Source organism: Thermobia domestica, chromosome 18, assembly GCF_964235325.1.
Source record: "Thermobia domestica chromosome 18, izTheDome1.hap1.1, whole genome shotgun sequence".
Taxonomy (NCBI): Eukaryota; Metazoa; Arthropoda; class Insecta; order Zygentoma; family Lepismatidae; genus Thermobia; species Thermobia domestica.
In genome coordinates this window covers 127,287,343-127,312,730 of record NC_137471.1, presented here as the reverse complement: position 1 = coordinate 127,312,730, position 25,388 = coordinate 127,287,343, and the positions used below count along the sequence as shown (strand labels likewise).

General features: G+C 34.4%; 1 protein-coding gene across 1 annotated transcript in view; it reads left to right on the top strand.

The window, feature by feature from the left end:
• The window catches only part of LOC145675786 (uncharacterized), a 38,750-nt gene extending 14,960 nt beyond the window's left edge, over positions 1-23,790 (top strand). Inside the window, exon 2 of the mRNA XM_081746485.1 lies at positions 20,604-23,790. Within this exon, the coding sequence (XP_081602611.1) occupies positions 20,604-21,270 (667 nt within the window). The 3' untranslated portion in view covers positions 21,271-23,790. The remainder of the gene's footprint in view (positions 1-20,603) is intronic.
• The last annotated feature ends 1,598 nt before the right edge of the window (positions 23,791-25,388 follow it).

The following is a 25,388-nucleotide window of genomic DNA, read 5'->3' as shown; positions in this document are numbered from 1 at the left end:
ACGATGAACTCAAACATAGCTGAGATACACGTACCTTTATACAGCTGATGACTGGAACTGCTATCGATGTTCTGGACGATCTCTGTATTGCTGCCAATAGTCTAGAATGGTCGACTACTGTGTACCATTATCCACTATAATGGTCTACTGAACTATTAGATCTCCTGCTCTAATACTGGACTTTAGAATCACAGAGAAGTGACTACTGTGACATGAGCGACTATGTTACTGCTCGACGTATACTAATCTCTTAGACTCAACTCAGAGACTAATGCTCGAAGACTGATCCTCAAAGACGGCTCCTCGAGACTCCTCCGACTGATCCCAATCTCTAAAAACTATAAGGTTTTATACGAAGATTCCAGACATCTTGGAATTCATTCTCGTCGACTTTCTGTATATCTCAGCTATTGGTAAAACGTTGGTTTCACCCGAATTACATCGTGATCAAATTCTCAGACTCACAAATTTCTGCGAACTCAACGATTATATCACAGTCAAAGTGTGTCAATGTGACAATCTGATGACAATTCAAAACATTACAAATACAAATTACAATATCTTACGAATTGACGAGCAAGCGTCTAGCCGTAGAACATTCATTACATACACACAACATTGATGTCAACACATAAACATACACACGTGTTTACGTTACGTGATAACACTTAGTTTCTTAACATTCAATTTTATTAAATATACTTTCCTTTACCAAAATAATATCTTTTGAATAAAATCAATGACATGCCTCAACATGCCCCTCCTTTAAAATAAGAGAACTCCGTTCTCGACTCAATTTCTTCCTTGAAATTGACCGAAAACTAATTACATATATTACATAACATAATCATATATATTCAACCATCACCCTGTATATATCTTTATATTCATTTTTACATTCAAAAGAAATCATCAAAACATTATTTATTTACAATCATTGTTTTCGTTTTAAAAAAAATACTTTTCAAGAGTCCTCATCAGAGTATGAGCTCCTGCCATCTATTAAGTTACATATCTAACTACTTGAAGTTGTGTTGCATTTCCTGTGCTCGGAATTGCTCATATATATATTTTTCCGTTCTCGTTCTTGAAAACTTTCCACTGAAGTTAGTCGCAAAGTTCAACTCAGTGTTTATTGACTCTGCATAGTTTCCACTAATATCAGTGACCATATCACTGATGCTTTCCATAAAAATAATGCACTTCATTATACACTAGATTTGTTGTTGTAAACCACTAATACACTAATAAACAACGTCTCCTATCGCTGCATGATTTTGAAACACAAAAACAAAATTTAAAAATATTATTCACTTCACTTATGGTAAGTTTGCTATCTATAGAGTTAGCAACTCTTGATACACTTCCTTCCGCAAAATGTTAATTCAGCAAACGTTTTGACACTGAACTTGGACAAACTTCCACGTCTTATCCTGTTTGCCGCGTTGCTTCGATGTATAAAGTTAACTTTGAATACGTGCTCCGTATTGTTCGTGAAAATTTCGGCAAAATGTTCACAGAACTAAAATGTCGCAAGGACGCATGTATAGTTTTTCGTGTTTCAAGTTTGTGACTAAATGTTGATCCGTTTTTTCTGCTTCAAAACCGGATAATTCGTGATTTGTGTTACATCCCTCTTTGGTTTTGGTGCAGTGCATACCAACAATGTTTAAATTACCTTGTGGTTCCTTTTTCTGCTCAAGATAGTGATCTGCTTTGTGTTTTGTGCAAATAGTGTGCTTTTTATTTATTTCTGCATAGATTGGAAATAATCCGCAGTTTTCTACGTTACTAATATCGTCATCTACTTTTTTATCCTCTACTCTTCCTTCCTGTTTTTTCTTTCCACTAAATCTACGTAATTTAATAATTAAATAAATAATAATTATAGACGTTGCTAGTACTAAAGTTATTAACGATGTTAAAGCAATAGCCATTACGGTAAACTTCTTTTCCATAATACCTGTAAATATATAACTTAGTGTGAAATCGTGTTTTTATTTTCTTAAAAACTTATATAACTATACCGCGGTCTATAACTCTCTTCTGAACAATATATTCATAATTTCAGCATAGGCCTAATGTTAATGTTCGTTAATCGTTCATTATTTTCTCTAAAATGCATAATCGATGCATATTCTAAATAATGAATAGTGTTCTAATCACTATGTAACCTATTCGGATACAAAACTGCTATCCTTGTTACATTTTCATTCATTTGACGCTGTTATTGTCTTTTTTTTTTTCAAAGTCGGAAAATCCTACATTTTCGTGCATATTTCAGCTCTTAAATGCACTTTATTACTAGTTTTAACGTTGTTTGTAGGTACAGTTATCTTTATTGATGTTAAATCTATCTTATTTTAACATTCCAACACTCTCTATCCTTAGAATTCATTCATAACGCATCAAAATCATTGTGAATACAAGTAGCTAGTCTCCCGTGGGTGTGACTTGTTGCTACGCTGGCGGCCATCTTCTCGTAAACCACGCCCCTTAGCAACCGCTCTCTGCTGCCTGAGCGCTCAGATCCTCGCCAGGATGCAATTGTCTCGTAAGTTGTAAACAGAAAACTACTCAACGGAGTACAGTACTCTCATGAATATCAAAGATACTCATAAACTAAATACAATAACTTATTATAATACAAATAATCTATATACCAATTGATCATTTGATAATAATAATGAATCAATAATTCCTCTCTCATTTTTAAAAAAAACGTGAATTTAGAAAATGAATTTTGATAAAATAATGTGTTCTCATACAACTTAACGTTGATTATTGATATGATGCATTATGATTGTATTCTATTTGCGACTATTTCTCGTGTCTTATCTATGATTTTCCTACTTTTCTATTAAAACTATTTACTTTTTTTTTCAACGACTTTTTCGTACTTTTCCGTACTTTTAACGACTTATTATCGTAGATTTGTAAGCTTACTTGAACTAGTTTATAACACTAGTATCTACTTTATCTATGATTTGTCTATTTATCTAGCTTTACTAATAGACAACTTTTCTATTTTTCTTCTTTTCGCTTTTGTTTTCTATAGCTTGAAGCTACTGATTTCACTAATATTCTGATGTTATTTAACTTAGCTATTATCTATTTACATGCTTTTATCTATGCTTGTCTATGATGATCTATTATCTATGCTTATTTTCTATTGCTTCTTTTCTACCAAAAACAAAGAGTTTTTTCGTACTAGCTCTACGTAACCATTTTATTTTTTTTTTCAACGATTTAATCGTTTTCACCGACTCAACTAGACCAATCCTAGTTTTATCTAGGATGACAACCAAAAGCTTTTCAACTCACAACTACCTCATGCTGTAGGTAAGTATGTCTACATATTACCACTTGTTTTAAATGTTAATTCGATATTCCTTTTCAGGTTTTATTGCAACTTAGATATTTTTTTTTCAAAATAAACTCCATTCTTCTCCATATCCATAAATGTAAAAACTCTATGTTATATACTATTATTACTTACTTATATATACTATAACTATTATTCATTACCTTACTTATACTATTAATTATTTACATATAAAATAAACACGAGTATATAGGAATATATATAATTCTACTAACCTATTCTATTTACTGTATTCAAAACCTGTCTAACGATTAAATTTCTAGTGAGAAGTCCGCATTTCCTCAGACTCCTAGGTGAGGCTTTTGTTGTTAAACTGCCGCCTGACTGGCAGTTGCATCGATAGACCCATTTTGTCTACAGTAATTTTTTAGTCCCTACCTAAATAAAATAGCGTATATACAATTGTCGCGAATCGTGAAAACTCTTGACCAGATTTAGTCCTCGCTTTTAATTAACCTGGTAATTTAATTAAAATGAACTCTAAATCAACAATGTTCAAAAAAAAATTCAATATACTTGCAATGAATGCAATATGTAATAGAATTTTAATTTAATTCATAATCATGAAATTTCAAATGTCAAAACCGTGTTTTTACCCAAATTTCGCGGTTGATAACCATTCAAAACAAAATCTAGGATTTCGTCAAAATCATTGGAAGTTTTATACGTCTACATCTGTATTAATATAAATGTCTTAATCCAGTAACTTATTCTTAAGTAACATATCTCATAAATCATTAACTATTTTCTTCTTAGTATTATAATAACAATAATAATGCCAAATGGCCCATCTTCGATATGGTAATCCTTGTCTTCTTTACGAATAGACTTTTAACTTTAACCACATCTAATATTGTTCCTACTTTTAGGGATAATCTTTCGACCAGTTTTCTCACTGTCTTTTCTTACCCCTACATTTATTCTTACTTCTGAGTATCTCTGACTCATTATATTATATTTCTATACTTCTACATTTCTTGTAGCTACTATAATTATATATCTATATATTCTTCATTATCTCTATTATCTTTCATAATATTCTTATATTTCTCATATATCAGTATATTCTTATTAGTCATTAATCGAGTAAACATTCGTCTATTCAAGTAATCATTAGTCTTATCCTTGTATCTATTAATGTCTCATTATTTTTTTTATCTAATATCTATTCTCTATTTCTATTTATAACTTTATCTATCTGTCAGCTGTAATACTCTCTTATCTATTCCTTCTTCCGAGAACCTTTCGTTGGAAATGTCAATCTAAGATCTACATGTTACTTTCAATATCACTTCCTTTTACATTACTCCAACTGTCCTACTGTCTCATACTTGTATTCTGGAATAGTCTAATCTGATCTAACATATTCAATATATCTCTCTATATTCTATATTTATTTCTCTTCTTCTAGTTCTCAAATCATGTCGTCTAAACCATATATTTAACTTTTTTTTTCTTTTTTCCTATAACTCTATGTCTATATTTAAATTATCTATCCATACTCCTAGTACTACAAAAATATAATCACTTATTTCTACTCAATAATATATTCTTCAAATAATTAATCCCGTAACCTGATATCTTATATTTACAAACTTAACACTATCTTCAGCTTACTACATACTAATAATTAACCTACTATAATATAGAATATAATATCTTTAACCTAGTCTTAACCTACATTCATTTAACCTACACCATGTTGTTCACTAGCAAAATAGGAATTTATTTCTTTCTACAAATAAACCAGCAAATGCTGCTAGGTCTAGGAACATACTTTCGTTAGCTACAATGATCTTTGACTTTTTCTCGTAACACTTAAATGTTTCGACCAAATCCGCGATTTGAATGGCTGTCGAACACTCAAAATTGTATCTAAACCTCTCGAGCCAACTGTCAACTCTCAGTTGATCAACGCACTCCCTAAATATAGCACAAATTTCATAATTCGGATCTGTAAACGTGAGTGCAAAAAATGTTGCATTTCTCAAACTTAGAGAAGTCTCAACTACTCTTGACACTGTAGCCAAAAAGTGTCGTCTAAATCCTAGGTCAATAAGATCATTTAAATTAAAATTCTTTTGTTTAAATTGAACCATAAACCAACGCTGCCTTTTCCAAGTTTGAACATTGTCTTTAAATATTTCCTCTTTATTTTCACCGTATGTTGGACCATACTCAGTGAAACTTCTTAACACCCCTAAGTCCAATTTATAAAATTTTGATGATGAGAACATTGTTGCGGGAGTTCCATTATCCTGTAGCACAGGGTAATGTTCCCTATGGTTATTCACTAGCGATAACATATTGATTATTTACTACTACTTCTTAAGTACTACCTAACAATTAATGCGGGTGGGTGGTGAGGGTTAACGTATTACTTATTCTACTTAAGTCAATTACCTTTAGTCATTCGAGATCCGAACCAACTTTCATCTTTGAGTGGTGAACGATTATAATAGCTGATTTCACCATAAGACTGGTGCAACCTACTTTTAACACTGTTCGGGAATCGAACCAAAATATCTCCACCATAAAACTGGTCTGGAATTGCTACAAAAACCAGCATCTCCGCCATAACAACCTTCCACCGTCGTGCCTATATAGCATGGGGATGAAATGTAAAATGACGGTCGAAGATCGCTGCTACTCACCATCTAGAATGAGTAGGTACATGATGACGGACAGAAACCACATTAAATGACTTTGAACTAAAACTTTGTATTTTCATTAAGCTTGTGTATTATTGTGATTGATCGTCGACTGAATATAATCGCAAGATCACATATCTTTAAGCAGCTAGGAAGATAACCACGATGAACTCAAACATAGCTGAGATACACGTACCTTTATACAGCTGATGACTGGAACTGCTATCGATGTTCTGGACGATCTCTGTATTGCTGCCAATAGTCTAGAATGGTCGACTACTGTGTACCATTATCCACTATAATGGTCTACTGAACTATTAGATCTCCTGCTCTAATACTGGACTTTAGAATCACAGAGAAGTGACTACTGTGACATGAGCGACTATGTTACTGCTCGACGTATACTAATCTCTTAGACTCAACTCAGAGACTAATGCTCGAAGACTGATCCTCAAAGACGGCTCCTCGAGACTCCTCCGACTGATCCCAATCTCTAAAAACTATAAGGTTTTATACGAAGATTCCAGACATCTTGGAATTCATTCTCGTCGACTTTCTGTATATCTCAGCTATTGGTAAAACGTTGGTTTCACCCGAATTACATCGTGATCAAATTCTCAGACTCACAAATTTCTGCGAACTCAACGATTATATCACAGTCAAAGTGTGTCAATGTGACAATCTGATGACAATTCAAAACATTACAAATACAAATTACAATATCTTACGAATTGACGAGCAAGCGTCTAGCCGTAGAACATTCATTACATACACACAACATTGATGTCAACACATAAACATACACACGTGTTTACGTTACGTGATAACACTTAGTTTCTTAACATTCAATTTTATTAAATATACTTTCCTTTACCAAAATAATATCTTTTGAATAAAATCAATGACATGCCTCAACAAAATAGAAACCGGTATAAAGAAATTAAAGAAACAAATCTCCGGGTGAAGATGAAATTCCGCCTGATTTAATTTTAGCTCGAGGCGAAAAATTGTGAAAAAAAGATACACAAACTCATTCTCCTTATCTGGAACAAGGAAGAATCGCCACAAGAGTGGAAAGAATCAATCATTGTTCCAAATCAAAAGAAAGGCGACAAAACTGACTGTAATACTTATCGAGGCATTCCTCTTCTGTCAACATCGGGGCGCGGTGGCTCAGTGGTAGAGTGTTCACCTCTGGTTCTTGGGGTCCCGAGTTCGATCCCAGCCCCCGCCAAGTAAACTTTGTTGTGGACAAAATCCGTGCTCGTGGGATTTCTCGGAGTTCTCCCATTTCCTCCCACTTTCTTCATTCCACCTTTTCACTCACCTCTCATCATCACCGTCTCCCTTATCCTAACCGGCATAACCGTAGGACATAAAACTCAAAGATTTCATTTCATTTTTCTTTTGACAAGATTCTATAAAATCCTTTCAAACATTCTATTAGTAAGATTGACCCCATACGCAGGTGAAATAATTGGAGATTATCAGTGCGTATTTATACAAATCGACCAACTATCAACCAAATATTTACCAGTCGCCAAATACTCGAAAAGATGTGAATACAATACCTGGGAACATTAACTATTTTTTTGATTTTAGAAACGAGTACGACTCGGTTAGGAGAGAAATATTATACATAACTTCGAATACCAGGAAAGCTAATTAGATTAAGATATGTTTAAATGAATCCCAAAGTGAAGTCCCGGTAGGAAGAGTTTTGCCCACGAGCTTTCACGTCGAGAATGGCCTGAAAAAAGGAGATGCGTTGTCACCATTATTATTCAACTTTGTCCTGGAATACGCTATAAGGAAAATCAAAGATAGCAACCAGGTTATGGCATATGCTAATGATGTAAATTTAATAGGGGATGATAGGAGAACAATAGTAGGAAATACAGAGATCTCATTAAAGGCTTGCAGGGACATGGGTTTAGATGTAAATGCAGAGAAAACTAAATACATGAAAGTGCGTCGGGGCAGTAATACGGGAAATTATGGATGCGGTAACTTATTAAATAATAGTTTTAATAAAGTTGATACTTTCAAATATTTAGGATCAATATTAACAGGCGAAAATCATATTCACGAAGAAATTAGATTTTACCTAAAAGCAGGGAATTCGTGTTACTATTCGGTTCAAAATCGCTTGTCGTCGCGAATTCTGTAGAGGAATTTGAAGGTCAAAATATGTAAAACGATAATCATGCCTCTTCTTCTTTATATTTGCGAAACATGGTCGCTTACTCTAAGGGAAGAACATAGACTGAAAGTATTTGAAAACAAGATCCTGAGACAAATTATCGGACCCAAGAGGAACGGGAGTGGGGAATGTTGGAAACTTCATAACGAGGAACTGCATAATTTATACGGTTTATCGAACATCGATAATGTCATGCAGCACGTCATATAGCTATAATGGAAAAGTAGAAACGCTTTCAAAATCTTGACTGGAAGACCAAACGAAAATGACCAGTGGGAAGAAATAGGCGCAGATGGGAAGAAAATATGTAGGTGGATCTCTTAGAGATAGTAATACAAAGTAGAAACTGGATTAAGTTAGCTAAGAATAACAGTCAGTGGAGAGCTTTTGTAGACGGGGCATTGAACCTCAGGGTTCCCTATGCTGTGGAGTTAGTTAGTTAGTTTGTTAACTGAATTCGTTTGTCTTAAAAGAATGACATGACTTAATGTTGTACCCCCTATCGTTGAAGCAGAATATCCGTCATTAATAGGACAAAATTTGAAACATTACAAAGTGAACGACTGGGAATTTTTTCATTTCTCTTGGTTAGGGCTCTCTTACACGTTTCTTGGTTTCAGAAAATAATAACTCTTAACTTATATCTCCCATCGAGTACAGATAACATGATTCGAAATGAAACACTTCCACGCGACTTTCTTCGAGTGGTATAAATAAGAGGTCAAAATTTGAAATAACTGAAAAATAAATAGAACCGACATCCTACGGACATTCTTTCATCCTGTAGGTTTTGAATGATAAAAAACAATTTATCTCACTCAACTAATAGGCATTTTATTTCCTTCAGATTGTATTTAGAGTTAAATTCTTTGGGTTGAGAACCAGAAAAAATACATTTACCATTCGAAGTTCGAGAATATTCCAAATAGAATGATTGAAAAGTTTCTCGTAAAATGTTTCGCTCTTACGCGTTTTAATACTGACTATTCTACTTCAAATTGTGAATTGTATTATTTAACATCTCGAAATTTTTATTAGATAAGTGTCAAAATTATGAGTTTACCTTCCTATAACTTAAATAAATCTAAGAATCTCCCTAGGTACAAATCTCGAGCAAAGTTCCGTTCGTTCTATTTGAAACACATTCCGAATTTGAACATCTTGTTTGCGTCTCACTTGACTCTATTGTAGGTGTATTTAACATCATGCTATCTCTAGTAGCAGAGTGAAGTAAATCGTATTATTTTTCGAGAATTAAGTAGGGCGTAGGAGGTTCTCTGCTGACGAACAATTAAAATAATCACGATCATTGTATTTAAACTTGTTACAATCTTGTCACCTAAACTACTTCTTCTCTCTTTGTAAGTGGCCATGTCTTTTCTTTTAGGCAAGTAAAATTGATATCTTATATTAAGAATTTGGAGAATTGTAAGAAGATCCAAGAATACAAACCATTAAAATTTGATAAGCTCTTCTACTAGGAATATGTTTTGAACTTGTACCACTGATTGTGTGTTATTTTGCTTTTAACTGCAGAGGGTATAATCTTAGATCAGGTCTTACTTACTAGGTGAGTGAAATAAGTCATGACTTACTTTCTGTGTTTGTTTTAGACGGACGTAACAGTGGCCTTAAATACAAACCACGAAGTATTATAGATTTGTTCATTTTAGAAGATTGGTGCAGCTAGTAATATTATTTGCTACACAGTCGCTTCTAACTGACGATAAGGTTTCGACCTTACCGTAGTTTTATTATATCAACGAAATATTTTTTTTTCAATTCTTAGGAGTGAATAACAGATTGTTAAATCAAGGATTTGAATTTCATTTCTACAGTTATATATCAACGAAATAAATATTTTTCTTTTCAACTATTGTGAGTGAATAACAGATTGTTAAATCAAGGATTTGAATTTCATTTCTACACTTAAAATTATAATTATTATACTTTCCATACTTATATTTTATCATATATGACTGTTGCTTTGTTTCATTTTCTTTCATTTAATTGTCTATTAGAATGCTAATCTTATTGAAAATTTTCTATTGCTTTCTTGATCCGATACGCGATACCCGATCTTCTACACCACATTCGGTTCTTGTGTGCAGGTTTCCTTTGTATGGAAATAATCGTTAACACTGTAAATCGATATCTAAGCAAAAGTAGTCTCAATTTTTATTATAGAGCACTATCGTTCTCTCAGAAAAAATCAGCGAAGCTTTATTTATTTATATTTTAGTCTGCCTTCCGGATTGTATCACGCCTTTCAGATAAAAGTTTCGTAGTAGCATAAAAAATTGCACCTCTTAAGCGGCTTTTCATTTTTCGATGCAAGCTTACATTAGGAAAGCACAAAGATATCTATAAATAAAAGATTTTAAGAAAAAAAGTTTTAAGTAAATTGCTTTTCAAAAATCTGTTTCCTACTTTTTAAGTTTCTTGCACGGGGGAATTTATTCCATGATTCAATGGAAAGCGTAGGAGGATGAGTGTAAGAAGCAACTAAGACATACGAGTGCGTTATGGAGTCATAGGCACTATTTATAATTTACTTATATATCAGTTTTCTAATATACTTTATATTTCCATGTATTTTCCCCTATTTTTATTTAAAACTGTCTCTATTCCATATATTTGATCACACTGCTTTCAATAAAATTCCGCCAAGATATGAGATTTCTAACATGTTGCCAGTATCGTTTGTATTCATAACAATTACCATATTTCATTATTAAGTTTTGAACTAGTGGATTCGTGTACCTGAAGTTGAAAGCGCTGAGCTTTTCCATATAAAGTCAACAAGTTAACATATGGCTCCTTACAAATTGCAGTTAGATATCATATTCTAAAAAATATCACGGTTTAAAAGAAAAAAATGGAATTCCCAGACTGATATGGAAGCCCAGCTTTGAAATTACAGGCTCCCGAATTACTCATAATTAACCTCCGAAAAATATACCTATATGCGTGTCATTCCTTCGATTGGCATTTGTACTTGGCTTAATTGACATGCGATGCTTGTTTGTGTGCTGCCTCTAAGCTTATGTAACATCTGTTAGAAGAGTTTCCATTATGAAACGTGGATTTCTGTTGATATTATTTCTTCCTTTTAGATTATAGTGTGCACTTGTTCCTGCCTTGCAGATTTCGTAGTCTTTTGTATGGTAACTTGTCTCCTACCGTTTCCATTTTCTCTAGTGTTTTTCATTTCGTTTGTTTCCATTTTTCCTTTAGTTATAGCTCTGCAGGTTATGGTTATGCATTTTAGGTGATGCATGGTGTTTGAAGCTTTAATTACTGCACATTCTCTCTCTTTTTCTTCTATTTTTTACGTTATTTTTTTGAATTTGAAAAATATTCCAAAATGATATACATACAGATATGAAAATCCTAAAAGAGTTGTGAGTGAATATAAAAAACTCGTATCTCTTCTTTGTGTTCTTTTAAAAAATAATGTTAATATTTGGATGAATTTCTCGCGATTAACTCAGTTAGCATCTTCTTAAAATAGATAGCATGAAATGAGTTAGAATGAAAGAAAATCAAGGAAATAGTGCTGGAAATCAACTGGAGTCTGTAGTAAAGTTCATTTTTCTTTGTTTCTTTTCTGTTAAACATCATTTTATTGTTTCGTTTTTGTTCACATTCGTTTTGTTGCCATACTAAACACAAACACATCTGAAATCACACATATACATTATAACGATTATTAACAAAATAAGGAAGAGTGATTTAACAATTCAAGGTTATTTTAAAGAAACTTTTTCTTTATAACGTATTTCCACACCTTTGTATATAAAACTCATTATTTTGTGCTAAAGTAATGTATCACTTCTTTCTCGTTTGCATTGTATTCTTCTTCTCAGCACATTCTGTAATATATGTTTAGCTCTGAAATTTCTGAAATAAGTTCTGAAATTTATTTAATACTATATTTTCCTTTCTTGGGTTATCCCCTGTCCATCGTTTTAGCTTAATTCTAATATCCATAATGCCTCATTTGTTGCGGCGTCTTGTATAGCCTGCAGCAATATACACGATTATGTTCAATGTTTAATCTCTTAATAGAGTAGTTCCTTGGACCATGAGCTATAACAAGTTCCATTTTTATCTATTTTTTCCTATCCTAATGGTGGGATTATATTATTTCAATTTATTTTCTTTCGTTCGATTTCCTAATTGTTTTTCCGTTTTTTATTTCGATAATTGCGTCCACCTCTACGTTACTAATCGGATTTTATATTTCTAATATTTTTGCTCATTCTTTGTTTATCAAATTTTTAAATACTTGCGGTATTGCAGCTTACGACTAAAGTTTCTAGTTGTTAGAAGTATAGGAAATACTAGCTCTTTTCTGCAGTAGAATTGTTTGTGTGTACGTCTCATAGCTGGACATCCATGAGAGTACAGACATGCCAAGATGTTCCTCCATTTGGAGCAAGAAAGAGTGAATCTTAGCACCACTGAAAGAACCACGAGATACGTAGGGGAAATTTAATATAAGTTGACCTCTAAAAGATGAAAATTAATGGAAAGGAAAGGAATATAGTGAGATGCATCATGCTGAGGCATAGAAAGTGAAGACAGAGCGATGGAATTTTAAAGCTTAAGGACAAGCAGTTTGCGTCCCCCCTAAACCATTCTCTGTCGTGTTGTTTTCTTCTTTTATGGGAATAAATCTCTTATTCAGCAGCAATCGCGAACCTAATTTACAGTGCTTAATTCCTTGAAACATATACTGTAATCCTATGCTGGGAATCGAACCTTGAACTTTTAGAATGGGGGGTCTTATATCGCTATCTCTATAGCTGCACAGGCCATTACAGACCTATGATTAAATCGGCGACGAAACTCCCAACTATGATCGAGTTACCCCCAGCTCCATTTTAATTTTGAACATTATTTACGGTCTTAAGGCATCTATGAGTCTTCCTCCTTTCGTTTCAGAAATAAAGCATTCGATCTTTTGATCAAGATCAACTAAACTTTATTCGACAATCTTGAAAACTTTCTGTTGCGCCAACATATATATCGAATTGATCGAGGATTAAAAGAGTGAATTCGTAAAACTTCGAAACGAGTCCTAGTTTGTAAAGAAAATATTGGGATATTACTTATTCTCATTTACATAAGTAATTTAAAAAATCCTTCTTAATTTCAGATTCAAACTCTGGACTACCTAATTGTGTTTAATAAAATTTTAAAGTTCCAGTAATAGTCAGAAATCTTTGTATATAACCAAAGTCCAGAAATTCCATTTTCTTTCAAAAGAGTGTCAGTCCGGAGCAGTTACCTTCCGTTGAGATGAAACTGCTTTCCTTGAACTGACGTCCTTTTGAAAAGGAACAATTATATATATGGAGTATATATTTATTTATTTATGTGTTTATGACTTCTTTTACGTTGCGAAGTTAGGGCTCTGCAGCCTTCTCCGAGCACTTAACCACGTGCATACATCCTCTTTTTATATATTTAGAAATCACCAATAATACAAAATATTAACAATTACAAAAGGAAAGTATTGAACCATATAAAAAAAGAATATACTACTTAATTAAAAAAAATAGTTAAACACATCAAAAACAAAAATTGAAAATAATATACAATAGAGGAAACAAAATTACATGGAGAAACCTAAATTGCATGTTGCATATAGCGGTACCCTAAGTATGAATATATATGCTGCACAAATTAAAGGATAGATAACAATTTAATGTCAACCCTTAAAATTATTTTCCGGGATAAGTAGGAGAAAACGGGAAATCACTATTTTAATTAATGTTAATATATAAACATTACTGAAATATCTCTTAATGTCATATATCCACTCGAAACCAAGTAACCGTATTCAAACAGAAAAAGAAATTCGGATGCCAGCTGCAATTTATTACGGTAATATTTACTTTTTTTCTGATGGGGCCTAATCCTCAACACTGTTTTTCCGCAAATTATAGAACACGTTTAATTTATTTTGCAAATTGTCCCTATACGAAGTTTCGTTGCAATTCTCCATATTATTTACAAACTTTTGATGTATGCTTTGATGTATGTTTCGTAACCAATGGTTTAAAAGGTCCGTGACTCACTCAACCGTTTCTTTTCCCAGGAAAATACGAAACCTAATTATCTCATTTTACGTCTAGAATATTATGTGCACCATGTCATTCAATTTGGTGCTCTTCTTCTTGCCTTTTGGGCCTCAAATTTCAAAATTTTAGGGTAGGGTCTTTTGCCACCTAAAACCATTTTTCCGCAGAAAATTAAAAGAAACATATTCGTTTATTTTTTGCGTATTGTCCCTACACAAGGCGTCGTTCCAAGTCTTCATGTCCTTCAAGCACTTCTGAGATACTGTTATTAGCATGTTTGATATTTAACGATCAATGTTTTGGAGGGGTCTGTGTCCCACCTAAACGGTTTTCTTTTTTTTTTTCAGGAAAATAAGAAACCCGTATTCCTCACGGTGGCGACGAAGAAAAATTCGCCTCTAGGGGGATAAATGGCTGATGTCTTTAACTTTTCTAATCAGAGCTCCTTTAATCGTGTATATTCGAGTATATCTTTGGATTAGATAAAATGCACTCACCATATAATTTTATTACAAAATGGCGCGTGTCTGTTTACTTTATTTCATAGTTCTTTCGCATTAACTTTATAATGATCGGCGACAATTTCCAGTTAAGAGTACTGAATACGCTGCCCATTTTAAAATGTTCCCCATTGATTTATAGGTGGAAACTATTCCACTTTTTGAGGCGATACGAGAAGGACTTTAATATCATTGTACTGGTTTCTTCTCTGTAAGTATTAGGTTGTCTGTATCGTAGTTAAATTAATTTATGTGGTATGCAAATTTAATATTATATAAAATACAAAGAAAAATGCGCTAGTGAAGATCGAGAGAATTTGGTCTATTTCTGCTTTGAAATTGAGAGAAACGAAAAAGCTAAGGACAAATTACATTATCTTAGGAAAACATATGATGCATTACTAACGCAATAGGTTAACATTTGTAAGTGAAATTAGTGGAATTCAAATCGTTAACTGCTCGTTTTTCGTAGCTGTATCTTATATTGCCGTCCAGTGGTGAGCTACAGAACTCAGTGATGAGTAGATGTTGGTCTCGCGGACGAATATCAAGCTCGTATGTTTCTGCTACTCTCAGGCGCTAAATTCAAAGTTCAGCACGTGTGTGTTAAAAATCATGCCACGAATAAGTAAAAAAGGTCTTTTGTTTTTATCAACGAAGAGAAAGAAAAGAAGAGGATTTAACTTAAAATCTTTGAGAAAATCGCAATGTTTTGTAAGCGAAGTTCAACGTAAAATATACAATATAATGTTTGTCATTCTAAAGAAACCTTAAATGCATGTTGGAAAGTTACTCAAAAGTTTCAGCTCGTATTTGTTTCAGGCGGGCTCGCGTGTGGCGTTGCCAAATCTTCTGTGCGTGTTCTGAGTGCGGCACAGTCACTATTAGATCAGCTGAGGAAAAAAAGAAAAACTCGCACAATCAGCGATTTTTATTTTCACTATATTTACGTAATAGTTTATTGCTGTATTATCTTTCATAACTAAGTCATGACCTTCTGTCCAGATCACAGTCATCTTCACTAATCTGTGCCAGATCTAGGGCAAGGGACAAACGCTCCGAGCGGCAGCTTAGGGTACGGCAAGCTGCCAAAAGTAAAAAGTAAAAGCTCCTAAATAGGAAATACAATCACTTATTGAATTCAATTTGCCCTAAACGTCTTTCAAATTTCAATACCACTATGCTAATACATTTATAATGTTAATGCATACAACCTACCTTCCTCTGCAATTCAAAATACGTACGCAGGACTCCATTGAAAATTTAAAAATAGAAATGGATTATGTGATACGAGACCATGGTGGCCGTCACGTCGGTTAGTGTTGTGTAGCTAAAAAAAGACGACTCTTCTCTTCACTGCTCCGATCCGGCCATTCAAACGCTCTTTTTCCTTCTATCGAAGCCAGTACTGCCTATTTGTGATAAGTCTTAATGTAAAGGATTGCTAGTGTTAAAAGCGATGCACCCGCCGTTTTGTTGGAAAGGGAGGCTGGTGGAAAGTGCTTTAAAATTGTACGTTACCCTCACATGAAAATATCTAGTTTTTACACCACTAATACATATATATATACAATTGAAAATCACTATGTGACTCTAAATTTCCCGAACCGACCCACCGATCTTGATCAAAATTTAAGCACGGATGAGTTTCACGGCTGGACTGGTTTTAAGCTATTCATTTTGATGTTACAGCTGAGGGTTGGAAGAGGGAGTGTAAAAGAAAAAAATTAATAACTTCTGAACCACTCGATCGATCTTGGTCAAATTTTCAACATAGATGAGGCCCAGACCTGGGATCGTTCTTATAATTTAAATTTGACGCAGCAGCCTGGGGGAGGAGAAGGGGGATATATATATTATTTTAATTGACTGTGTCTATTTTTGTAGTTTAATAACTCTTGAACTATGTGACCGATCGCAATCCAATTTTCAAGATATGTTAGAATTCGATCTGGAAACATTTTTGTAATTTCAGTTTAACGCTACATCCTAGTGCGGTAGGGGGGCGTATAAATAAAACCTAATAAATCCTAATAACATTTTAACCACCCAACCAATCTCAATCAAATTTTCGACATATATGAGGGTCGGGCATAGGGTGTTTTTTATAGTTTCGATTTGACGAGCCAACTTAGGGGAGGGGATGGGGGAGATATATGTAGAAAAATAAAATGAAAATGACTGCCTTTGTACCTTCATCACTCTTGAACCAGCCGACCAATCTAAATCAAATTTGAATATAAATGAGTTCAGGGGGAGAAATTGCTTTATGCTATTCACTTTGATGATGCAACGTAGGAGAGGGGAAGGAAAGAAATATTTAAAAACGATCAAAAATTGACCGATATTAGTGTTGAATACATAGTTTTCGGTCCCGATGTTACACTTCTGATGATGTTTCAATCCAAGTTCAGCCGTAATAGTTGGGGAGTAGGAGGGTACAATAGAGGAGAGGGGATAAACATTTAAAAATGATCGAAAGTGAGTAATATTAGTGTCGAATCAATAGTTTTAGGAGTAGCTGAGATTAACAATGAGAATTCTGAATCCGTGTTCCGCAGCACGGGGAGGGGAGGTATATATAATAACAATCGAAAATGACCAATATTGGTGTCTAATACATAGTTTTCAGGATCATTCTGATGAACTGTGACATTTTCGATCAGGTGTAACTGCAAAATCAGCTCCGCCATTTGCGGGAAAGTGAGAAAGGAATGTATAAAATGATCGATAATGGACACTGTCAGTGTCGAATTTATAGATTTCTGGGTCGCTTAGATGAACAGTAATACTTTCGATCCCATTTAAATTCAAATTCAACCCCAGACTTTGGAGGAGGAGGAGGAAGAGATATTTAGAAATGATCGATACCGATAATTAGTGCTGACTCCACATTTTTGGGGGGTCGCTGAGATGAACAGTCACACTTTCGATGCTCTGGCCCGCAATTTAGGTGGAATATACATATAAATGACCGATAATGATCAATATTGATGTCGAATCCATGATTTTTGGGGTCACCAATATCAATGGTCTTTCCGATGCTGTTTAAATCGATGGCATTAAAAACGAAAACAGTATATTTCACGGATATTGAACACACGAGATACGAAGTTGTGCATTTAAATTTTCATTTTGACCCGGTGAAGCGGGTATTATATGCTAGTAATACTAATAAAGCTCGGGTACTGTCATTTCTCTATTTCGGGTACTGTCCTTTCTCTACAGAAAGTGGTGCATCATCCACTACTTTATGTGTGCTAGTCCCCATATATCCATTAGTCTTACTATTGTGTCGTTGCTTATATTTTGCATTATTTCTCTTGGCACATTTCGACTGAAAATGTCCGTATTCTTTAAAAAATAATATTGGATGTTTTTTTTTCCTTACACACAATTGCGTCTTTGTGTTCTTTTACGATTGGTGAGTTGATTGTTTCTGTAATTTCCCTTGCACTTTTCGGGGTAGACAGCGGGCAGCAAATGCAGTTTTTGTTTGCCCATTATCACACACTTCCACACGCTTCTCGAAAGTATACAATTTGTCTACCAAATTTTGCGTTGTTCTTTTAGATTCGGGTAGTTATTCCCATACGTTTTTGAATTCTTCAAATTCCGGTCCAATAGTTGCAAGATTTTGTCCATGTATGAGCTCCACAGGTATATCTTTCGATGCACGTTTTCTTAGTTCCACATTCGTATCAAAATACAGTTTCTCCACTTTTGCTACGTAAGTTGCAACACTGACTTCACTTTCCCGCTTTATGGTAAAGAACTGTGTCATCAACAGATTTAGCCTTTGTACACTGGACTGTTCATATACATTAACAAGTTTATCGCGTATCTCTTTCGCGTTGTGTAGGTAAGCACCAAGTCCGCCGCTGACTGTCTTAACGATTCCTCAATAAGTGATGCCGGTTTTGCGTTATTACGTTTCTAGTGTGCTAATAACTGTTCATCATTTTGTGAGATTGTCTCTGTATTGAAAACTGGACACTTCCGCGAACCGTCTATTATTCTTACTAAATCGTATTGTTCAAACAAAATTAGCATATTCCACTTCGCACAAATCGAGCTTCCGTCCAATTTTTCAATGTTTACCTTGGGATCGGCCATGTTGGCAGGAAACACTAAATGTTTAACATTGCACTTCTCACAGTCACACACACAATGTTCAATCTAACAGAATTCTCTTCTTGCAAACACTGGAAGAACTACACAGTTCTAGTCTCCTCTTCCTCCACAACTAATTCTTTACTTTTGTATTTTTCTCTGCTTCGCTCGGTGGGCCCATAATTGGCTGAGACAAAACAGGTATGGCAATGGATACACGTAGCTGTGTAGAAAGCGATTATATTTCTTGAAGCAAAATAACAGAATGAACTTGTGTGTAAATATAAAAATACAAATGTTTATATAATCAGGAAATACAAAAATTACATAGTAGACTTTTCTTGTTAAGTGCCTTCATTATATTTTTCTGCTACAAAAGGCAACTTACTCCTCTCCCTCCATGGTAATCAGCGTTGCCAGACTCGCACACACATCCAGCTACCTGAGGTAGTTCCACTTCTCTCTCGGGGATGGCGTAGGCATACACATTAAAGATTTTATTTTCTTCCAACAGAACCAATTTTTATTTGGACAATATCGACTTTGACAATATTCGAACTTAGAAATCAATATATTTAACGTGTTCTAATGGTTGCTACATTCCTGTGGAATGTAGTGAGTGCAACAATGATAATCGTCTTTGTCTATATATGTTGCTTCATTACTTTAAATTTCAGTGTATGCTAACAATGTTTATGATATGGCAGCATGTTACGTAAGCGAACGGCTACCTTTTGCGATATTTTACGTGGAATAATTGTACATAATTTATAACGGCAAAAAATAGTGCTTTTTCTATAAGCATAGAAAAGAAATTTACTTAATAAAGCAACGTAATACGGCATACTATCAAATATTTCTTAAAAATAAATCAAGCACTAGAAGAAATTAAAATCTCGCTGTTCCTCAAAACAATTTATTTAGGAAGAATTTTAGATACGTATTTAGAGTACTCACGTTAATACATATAAGTAGACGTAAAGATTGTAACGTGGATTAAAATTAATGCATGTCAAATCATTTAGATGATAGTAAAATCACTGGTAGAGGTTCGTATACTGCTTGAAATGACGAATTTTGTGGAAAATTTTCGATGTTTTTATACACTCTTTTGTTTATCATTGTGGTATCTATTTTTGGTAGCTGTAATTAAAACAACTTTCGACAATTATTGAATTTTCTGGCTCAAAAATGAATGGTATATTACATAAGCATTTTCAGTGACATCGGACATCGATTTTTACTTATGAGAAAGGAAAGGGTTATTTTCGTAGGGTAACCTACGTTATGTGGTGTATACTGAAGTCTTGTTTCATATTCTAGACACGCACACACACATTCATACATAAATGTACATATATATATATAGGCACATTTTGAGATGGTAAAGCAAAGATATTCTCTAATTTGGAGAATAGGAGAATATAAATTGTAACTCCTGCGTAGTTCTTAGTTTCATATTTCTAAAACAGTTCATGAAATAGTAGAATAATAGAAGTCAGGTATTCCTGAAACATGATGTGTCAATGCCCGGGAAACTCGTTAGATTTGAGATGTATTATTTTATTTCTGTATGTTACATGGAAGCCTATGCATTTCTTTTGTATTTACTATTAATTAGTTCCATTTGGATTTCATTGCTTTTGGAATTTGTTGCAGTTGCCATAAACACACTGTATCCAGAAAAGCAAAAACGTTTGTTACACGAAAACAAACAGTTTCTCATTCAGGTGTTAAATCTGATACTTCCTACCAGGTTAACAAAGGATTTAGTGGAACACACATGTTACCATATGGAAGTGATAAACATCAGACATACCAAAAAGATGAAAGTGGATTTAGTCGAAGTTCAACATCGCCAAGACACATTGTACAATGTACACTTGGGAAGGCTCATAAATGCGAAGAATGTGGAAAAATATTTAAACGAAAAGCAAATCTCTTAGTACACATGACAATACATACAGGTGAAAAAAATCACACATGCCCTGAATGTAGAAGAGCATTTGTTCGATATTGTGATTTGGTATCACATATGTTCATACATACACCTGAAAAACCATATATTTGTCCTGAATGTGGAAAGGGCCTTATTCGACGTTCATATTTGCGAAAGCATATGTTAACACATACAGGTGAAAAACCTCATCTTTGTGAAGAATGTGGAAACGCCTTTACTCGACGGTCAGATTTGGAAAGGCATATGTTAATACATACAGGTGTAAAATCTCATCTTTGTCATGAATGCGGAAAAGCATTTTATCAACGAGCACATTTAGCACGACACATGTTAATACATACAGGTGAGAAACCTCATGTTTGTTAAGAATGCAGAACCCCCTTTACTCGACGGTCAGGTTTGGAAAGGCACATGTTATTTCATAAAGGTGAAAAATCTCATGTTTGTCATTAATGTGGATATGCATTTTCTCAACGAGCACATTTAGCAGCACACATGTTAATACATACAGATGAAAAACCTCATGTTTGTAAACAATGTGGCAAGTCATTTATTCGACGTTCGAATTTTGTGAGGCACATGTTGATACACACAGGTGAAAAACCTCGTAAACTGTACATATTTGTCAAGAATGTGGAAAACGATTTAGGACACGTTCAAATTTGTCCGCGCACACATTATCACACAGGTAAAAAACCTCAAACATGCTAAAAATGTGAAAAAGCATTTATTCGACGTTCAAATTTAGCATATCATATGCTAGTACATACAGGAGAAAATCCTCAAATGTGACAAGAGTTTGGTAACAGATTTTGTCACATTTTAACGTTTTCAACAAACATAACAGTACATATGCTTAATTTGTAAGACATGCTAAGAATGGGCAAGCAATTTAAAAGCCTTCAACTTTTGGAAAGCACAAGTCAATACACGCACGTGAAATTCCTCGTATGTGCCAAGAATGAGGAATTCAAAATAGGCAAATATCAGATTCGGCAACACGTTATTGTGTGGACTGTAAACTGTACATTTTCTTAGAATGCGGAAGGGGAGTTCATAAAAATTCAAATATAGCAAGACACGTTAACACACTCACATACAGGTAATAAACATCAATCATGGAAAGAATTGTTAGAAAGGTTTAGTCGTATTTCCTTTTAGAAGTTTTAATTTATTACGAGGAAGTGGAAAACTAAACAGCTCCCGAGATTTTAGGAAAGAATCTAGCTGACCTTTCTATTTCGTAGTACAAGTGTCTGAACACATAAAATTCTTACCCTTCAAGTATTCTTCCAATCTATATTAAGATACAAGTAAACACTCTACACAGAAACAGTATGGCAGTTTATTTTACATGTAGCACTGTACAGGTAACCCTTTAAAGAAGGCATATCTTGCAAAAATGTTGGAAAGAATTTGGAGAAAAACTCTTTTGCAACGTACAGTAGTGTTTCACGTTAGTGACATCATATATGCCATTAGCTTGGGATATTGATTAGACTCACATTTCGTTGAAAATATTACTACATATAGATCAGAAATTTCATTCACGGCACAAGTTTGAAAAAAAAAGTCTAAAAACTGATGTTAAAAGACATGTGTTAACAGGGTTAATTACATGTTATGTTAAAAGACACAACAACCATAAATTCTATCAGCAGTGTAGAAACGCATAAAATACGTACAGATTAATGCCATTTGTGTTGAAGGGGAAGTTTTTTTTTTTTTTTTTTTTTTTAATAATGTGAGGTCGCTTAAGTGGCGAGCATCCAAGTCAATGTTTTAATAGGAATTTCGGTGTAGAACCCGGAAAAGAAGTTCTAAAACTAAAATTTATCCCCCAATAAATTTTAAGATAGAAATGACTTTTCTATTCATGTATCGCAGTTGCTTTCGACTATGAGCTAGTTTGCAAAATTTTCAGATATAAATGGCCAAGTAAAAAATCAGACTTTCTAATTGCTAAATCCTTTAACTAGTGTCTAGTGCTTCTCTTAGTTTTATAGCTTATTGTGCTTTAAAAATTACCTAGAGAGTACCGCTGGGTGTCATTTGAGTATGATGTTCACCCACCCATTCACTAAAAGTTATTTGGCAGAATGTTTTTACTGAGGGGTAAGTCGCTTAATTTTCTACCTGTCTCCTTGGATTTTATAGTCACTTTATGTTCGAAATATCAGCATTTGTCCTTTAAATTCCAATTTGGCATCAGTGTAGCCATCTCGAACTGTGATGCTGATAAGGAAAGAAGCGGTCTGATAATTTTCACAGATCATTTCAATCTTCGAGAGTGACAATTATTGTTTTCTATTTCCACGTTCTTTAACACAGTCATACATTTTATTTGTCACATTATTGGTCAAGGGAGCTTCGTGAAAAATCACAAAGCCCAATCGGGTTATAGTATATTCATGAATTAAAATCGTTGGTTGGTAAGACAAAGGTGCGAAGTCATTTGTTTGATTGATTTTGAGTTTTACGTCCCGTTCAGCAGCGAGGCTATATGAGACGTGGACCTACTGATTAACGTGGAATCCGAACCACATGAGCTCCCGCCGGGAATCGAACCCGGGACTTCCACGCCACGAAGTCATTTGTGTTTTTTACCATCTCTTTGCTATTAGTTCTTCGCTAAACAAGCATGCTTATGTATGAGTTCTCTTTTGTTAAAGCCAGCAAATGAGCAAAGAATGCGTTTTTAGGACGCACAAAAATGCATTTCCTTGAATGCGTTTCAGCGAGATCTCAACTGGTGTTGAAGAAATCAGAACAAGTGGATCATAATAGAGAATTGTCACGCCCCGTGAGTTATCGATTCCCCCTTGATCCCAAAACTCACCAGTGGGTACATCTTCATTATGTATACTCATCCTCAAAATGATTGTCGCATATCTATAACTTTCTTTTTGTAAGAATCTAATTTCATAATGATTTTGCCGGGTCTTTTAATACAGATACTATTTGTATGACCGGGAAATGTATATTTGTGGTAAATTTCATAGGAAAACTATTAAAATGCGATAATTTGAATGAGTAAAACAAAATGTTGTTAAATTGACAAAGATTCTTTTTCGTTTTATTTTTTTTATCTACTGTTTTTTTGACATGAAATTTGCCACTTACATGTTTTTGCCGTTTATACACACACTAACATTATAAAAATAGCTTGCGACTTCGTTAACAAATTATATTGCTACAACAACATACTTGCAGACATATTACAATTTTTGACATGAATGTGCGTTGTAATTATCTGTAGTTGTTCAGAAGATCAGAACGTGCTCACATACAGCCGCAGAACTCGGCATGCCGTTGTTAACTACTATGAATGAAGAAGTGATTCATGCTTTTTCCTACGCTGCGCTGCACAGAAAAATACTGGTCTGAACAGATATCCAAAATACGTCATTGGTGTGTGCTTAAATTTGCTACAAGAAATCCAATCGGTATGATTACAGGTTGCTATGTGCTGCGGCTATAGTAGGTACGCCTTAGCTCTCTGAGCAACTACAGCTTATTGGAACGTATATAATGAAGAGCATCCACTGGTGTAGTTAGTGTACAAGGGAAATCATTGGTAACTGACGGAGCATGACAATTGATTAATTTGATCCACTTGTCCTGGTTCCTTCCTTACCATTTGAGAGATCTGATTGATACCCCATGCCGTAAACGTCGCCAACACCTAGTGGCCCTTTTGCCGTTAAATGTCGATCGTCACTATAACGATGCGTTGAAGGACACCCTCCAGTGTGTCACAAGCGGGAGGGTTTTGGTTGGTCGAGAAAGATATCTAGAGTCGGAGCATTGACTTTACCACCGCTTAGAAGCGAGGACTTCACTTTGGTCCGCGATTCATCGCGGAGAATCACGAAGGAACCAACACGAATTATCGCCAGACATGGGCATGAGTTATTGTAATATATTATTTTTCCTCCCGAATTGTTTCTAAATTGAGCTACGCGGTTGAAGAATAACCCTTGCCTCTACAACATAGTGAAAAATCTTAAGTACATATAGTTGTATGAATTCAGATGACAAATTTAGCCGATCATTTGATACTGAATATGGGAGAACTATGAAATAAAAGAAGGAGACGCGCGTCCTTTTTTACAAAATCATATTTCGAACGGATTTTATGTAATCTCAAACGGTTATTGTCGTTGAAATACCTCAACGATTTATGCCTCTACAAGCGACGTTTTCTTCATCGCCTACGTGGCCAAGTAGGAAGATCACGCGCTTACTAATCTAAAGGTCGGTTATTCTGCCGCACGTATTTTTTTACTTTCTTAGAAGTGTTTTTTGGAGTCTCTCTCATGTAACAAATTACGCATATAGGCGATTTAACATATTTTGAAAGAGCAATTTAGATGTTCATTGGCGTTTGGTCGCGTGTCTGCCTCTGCTGCTATAATTTTCAAAACAAATCGCCGCGGCGAGTCCTCTAATTTTCCGAGATATCTCTAGTTGCCCATCGGTGG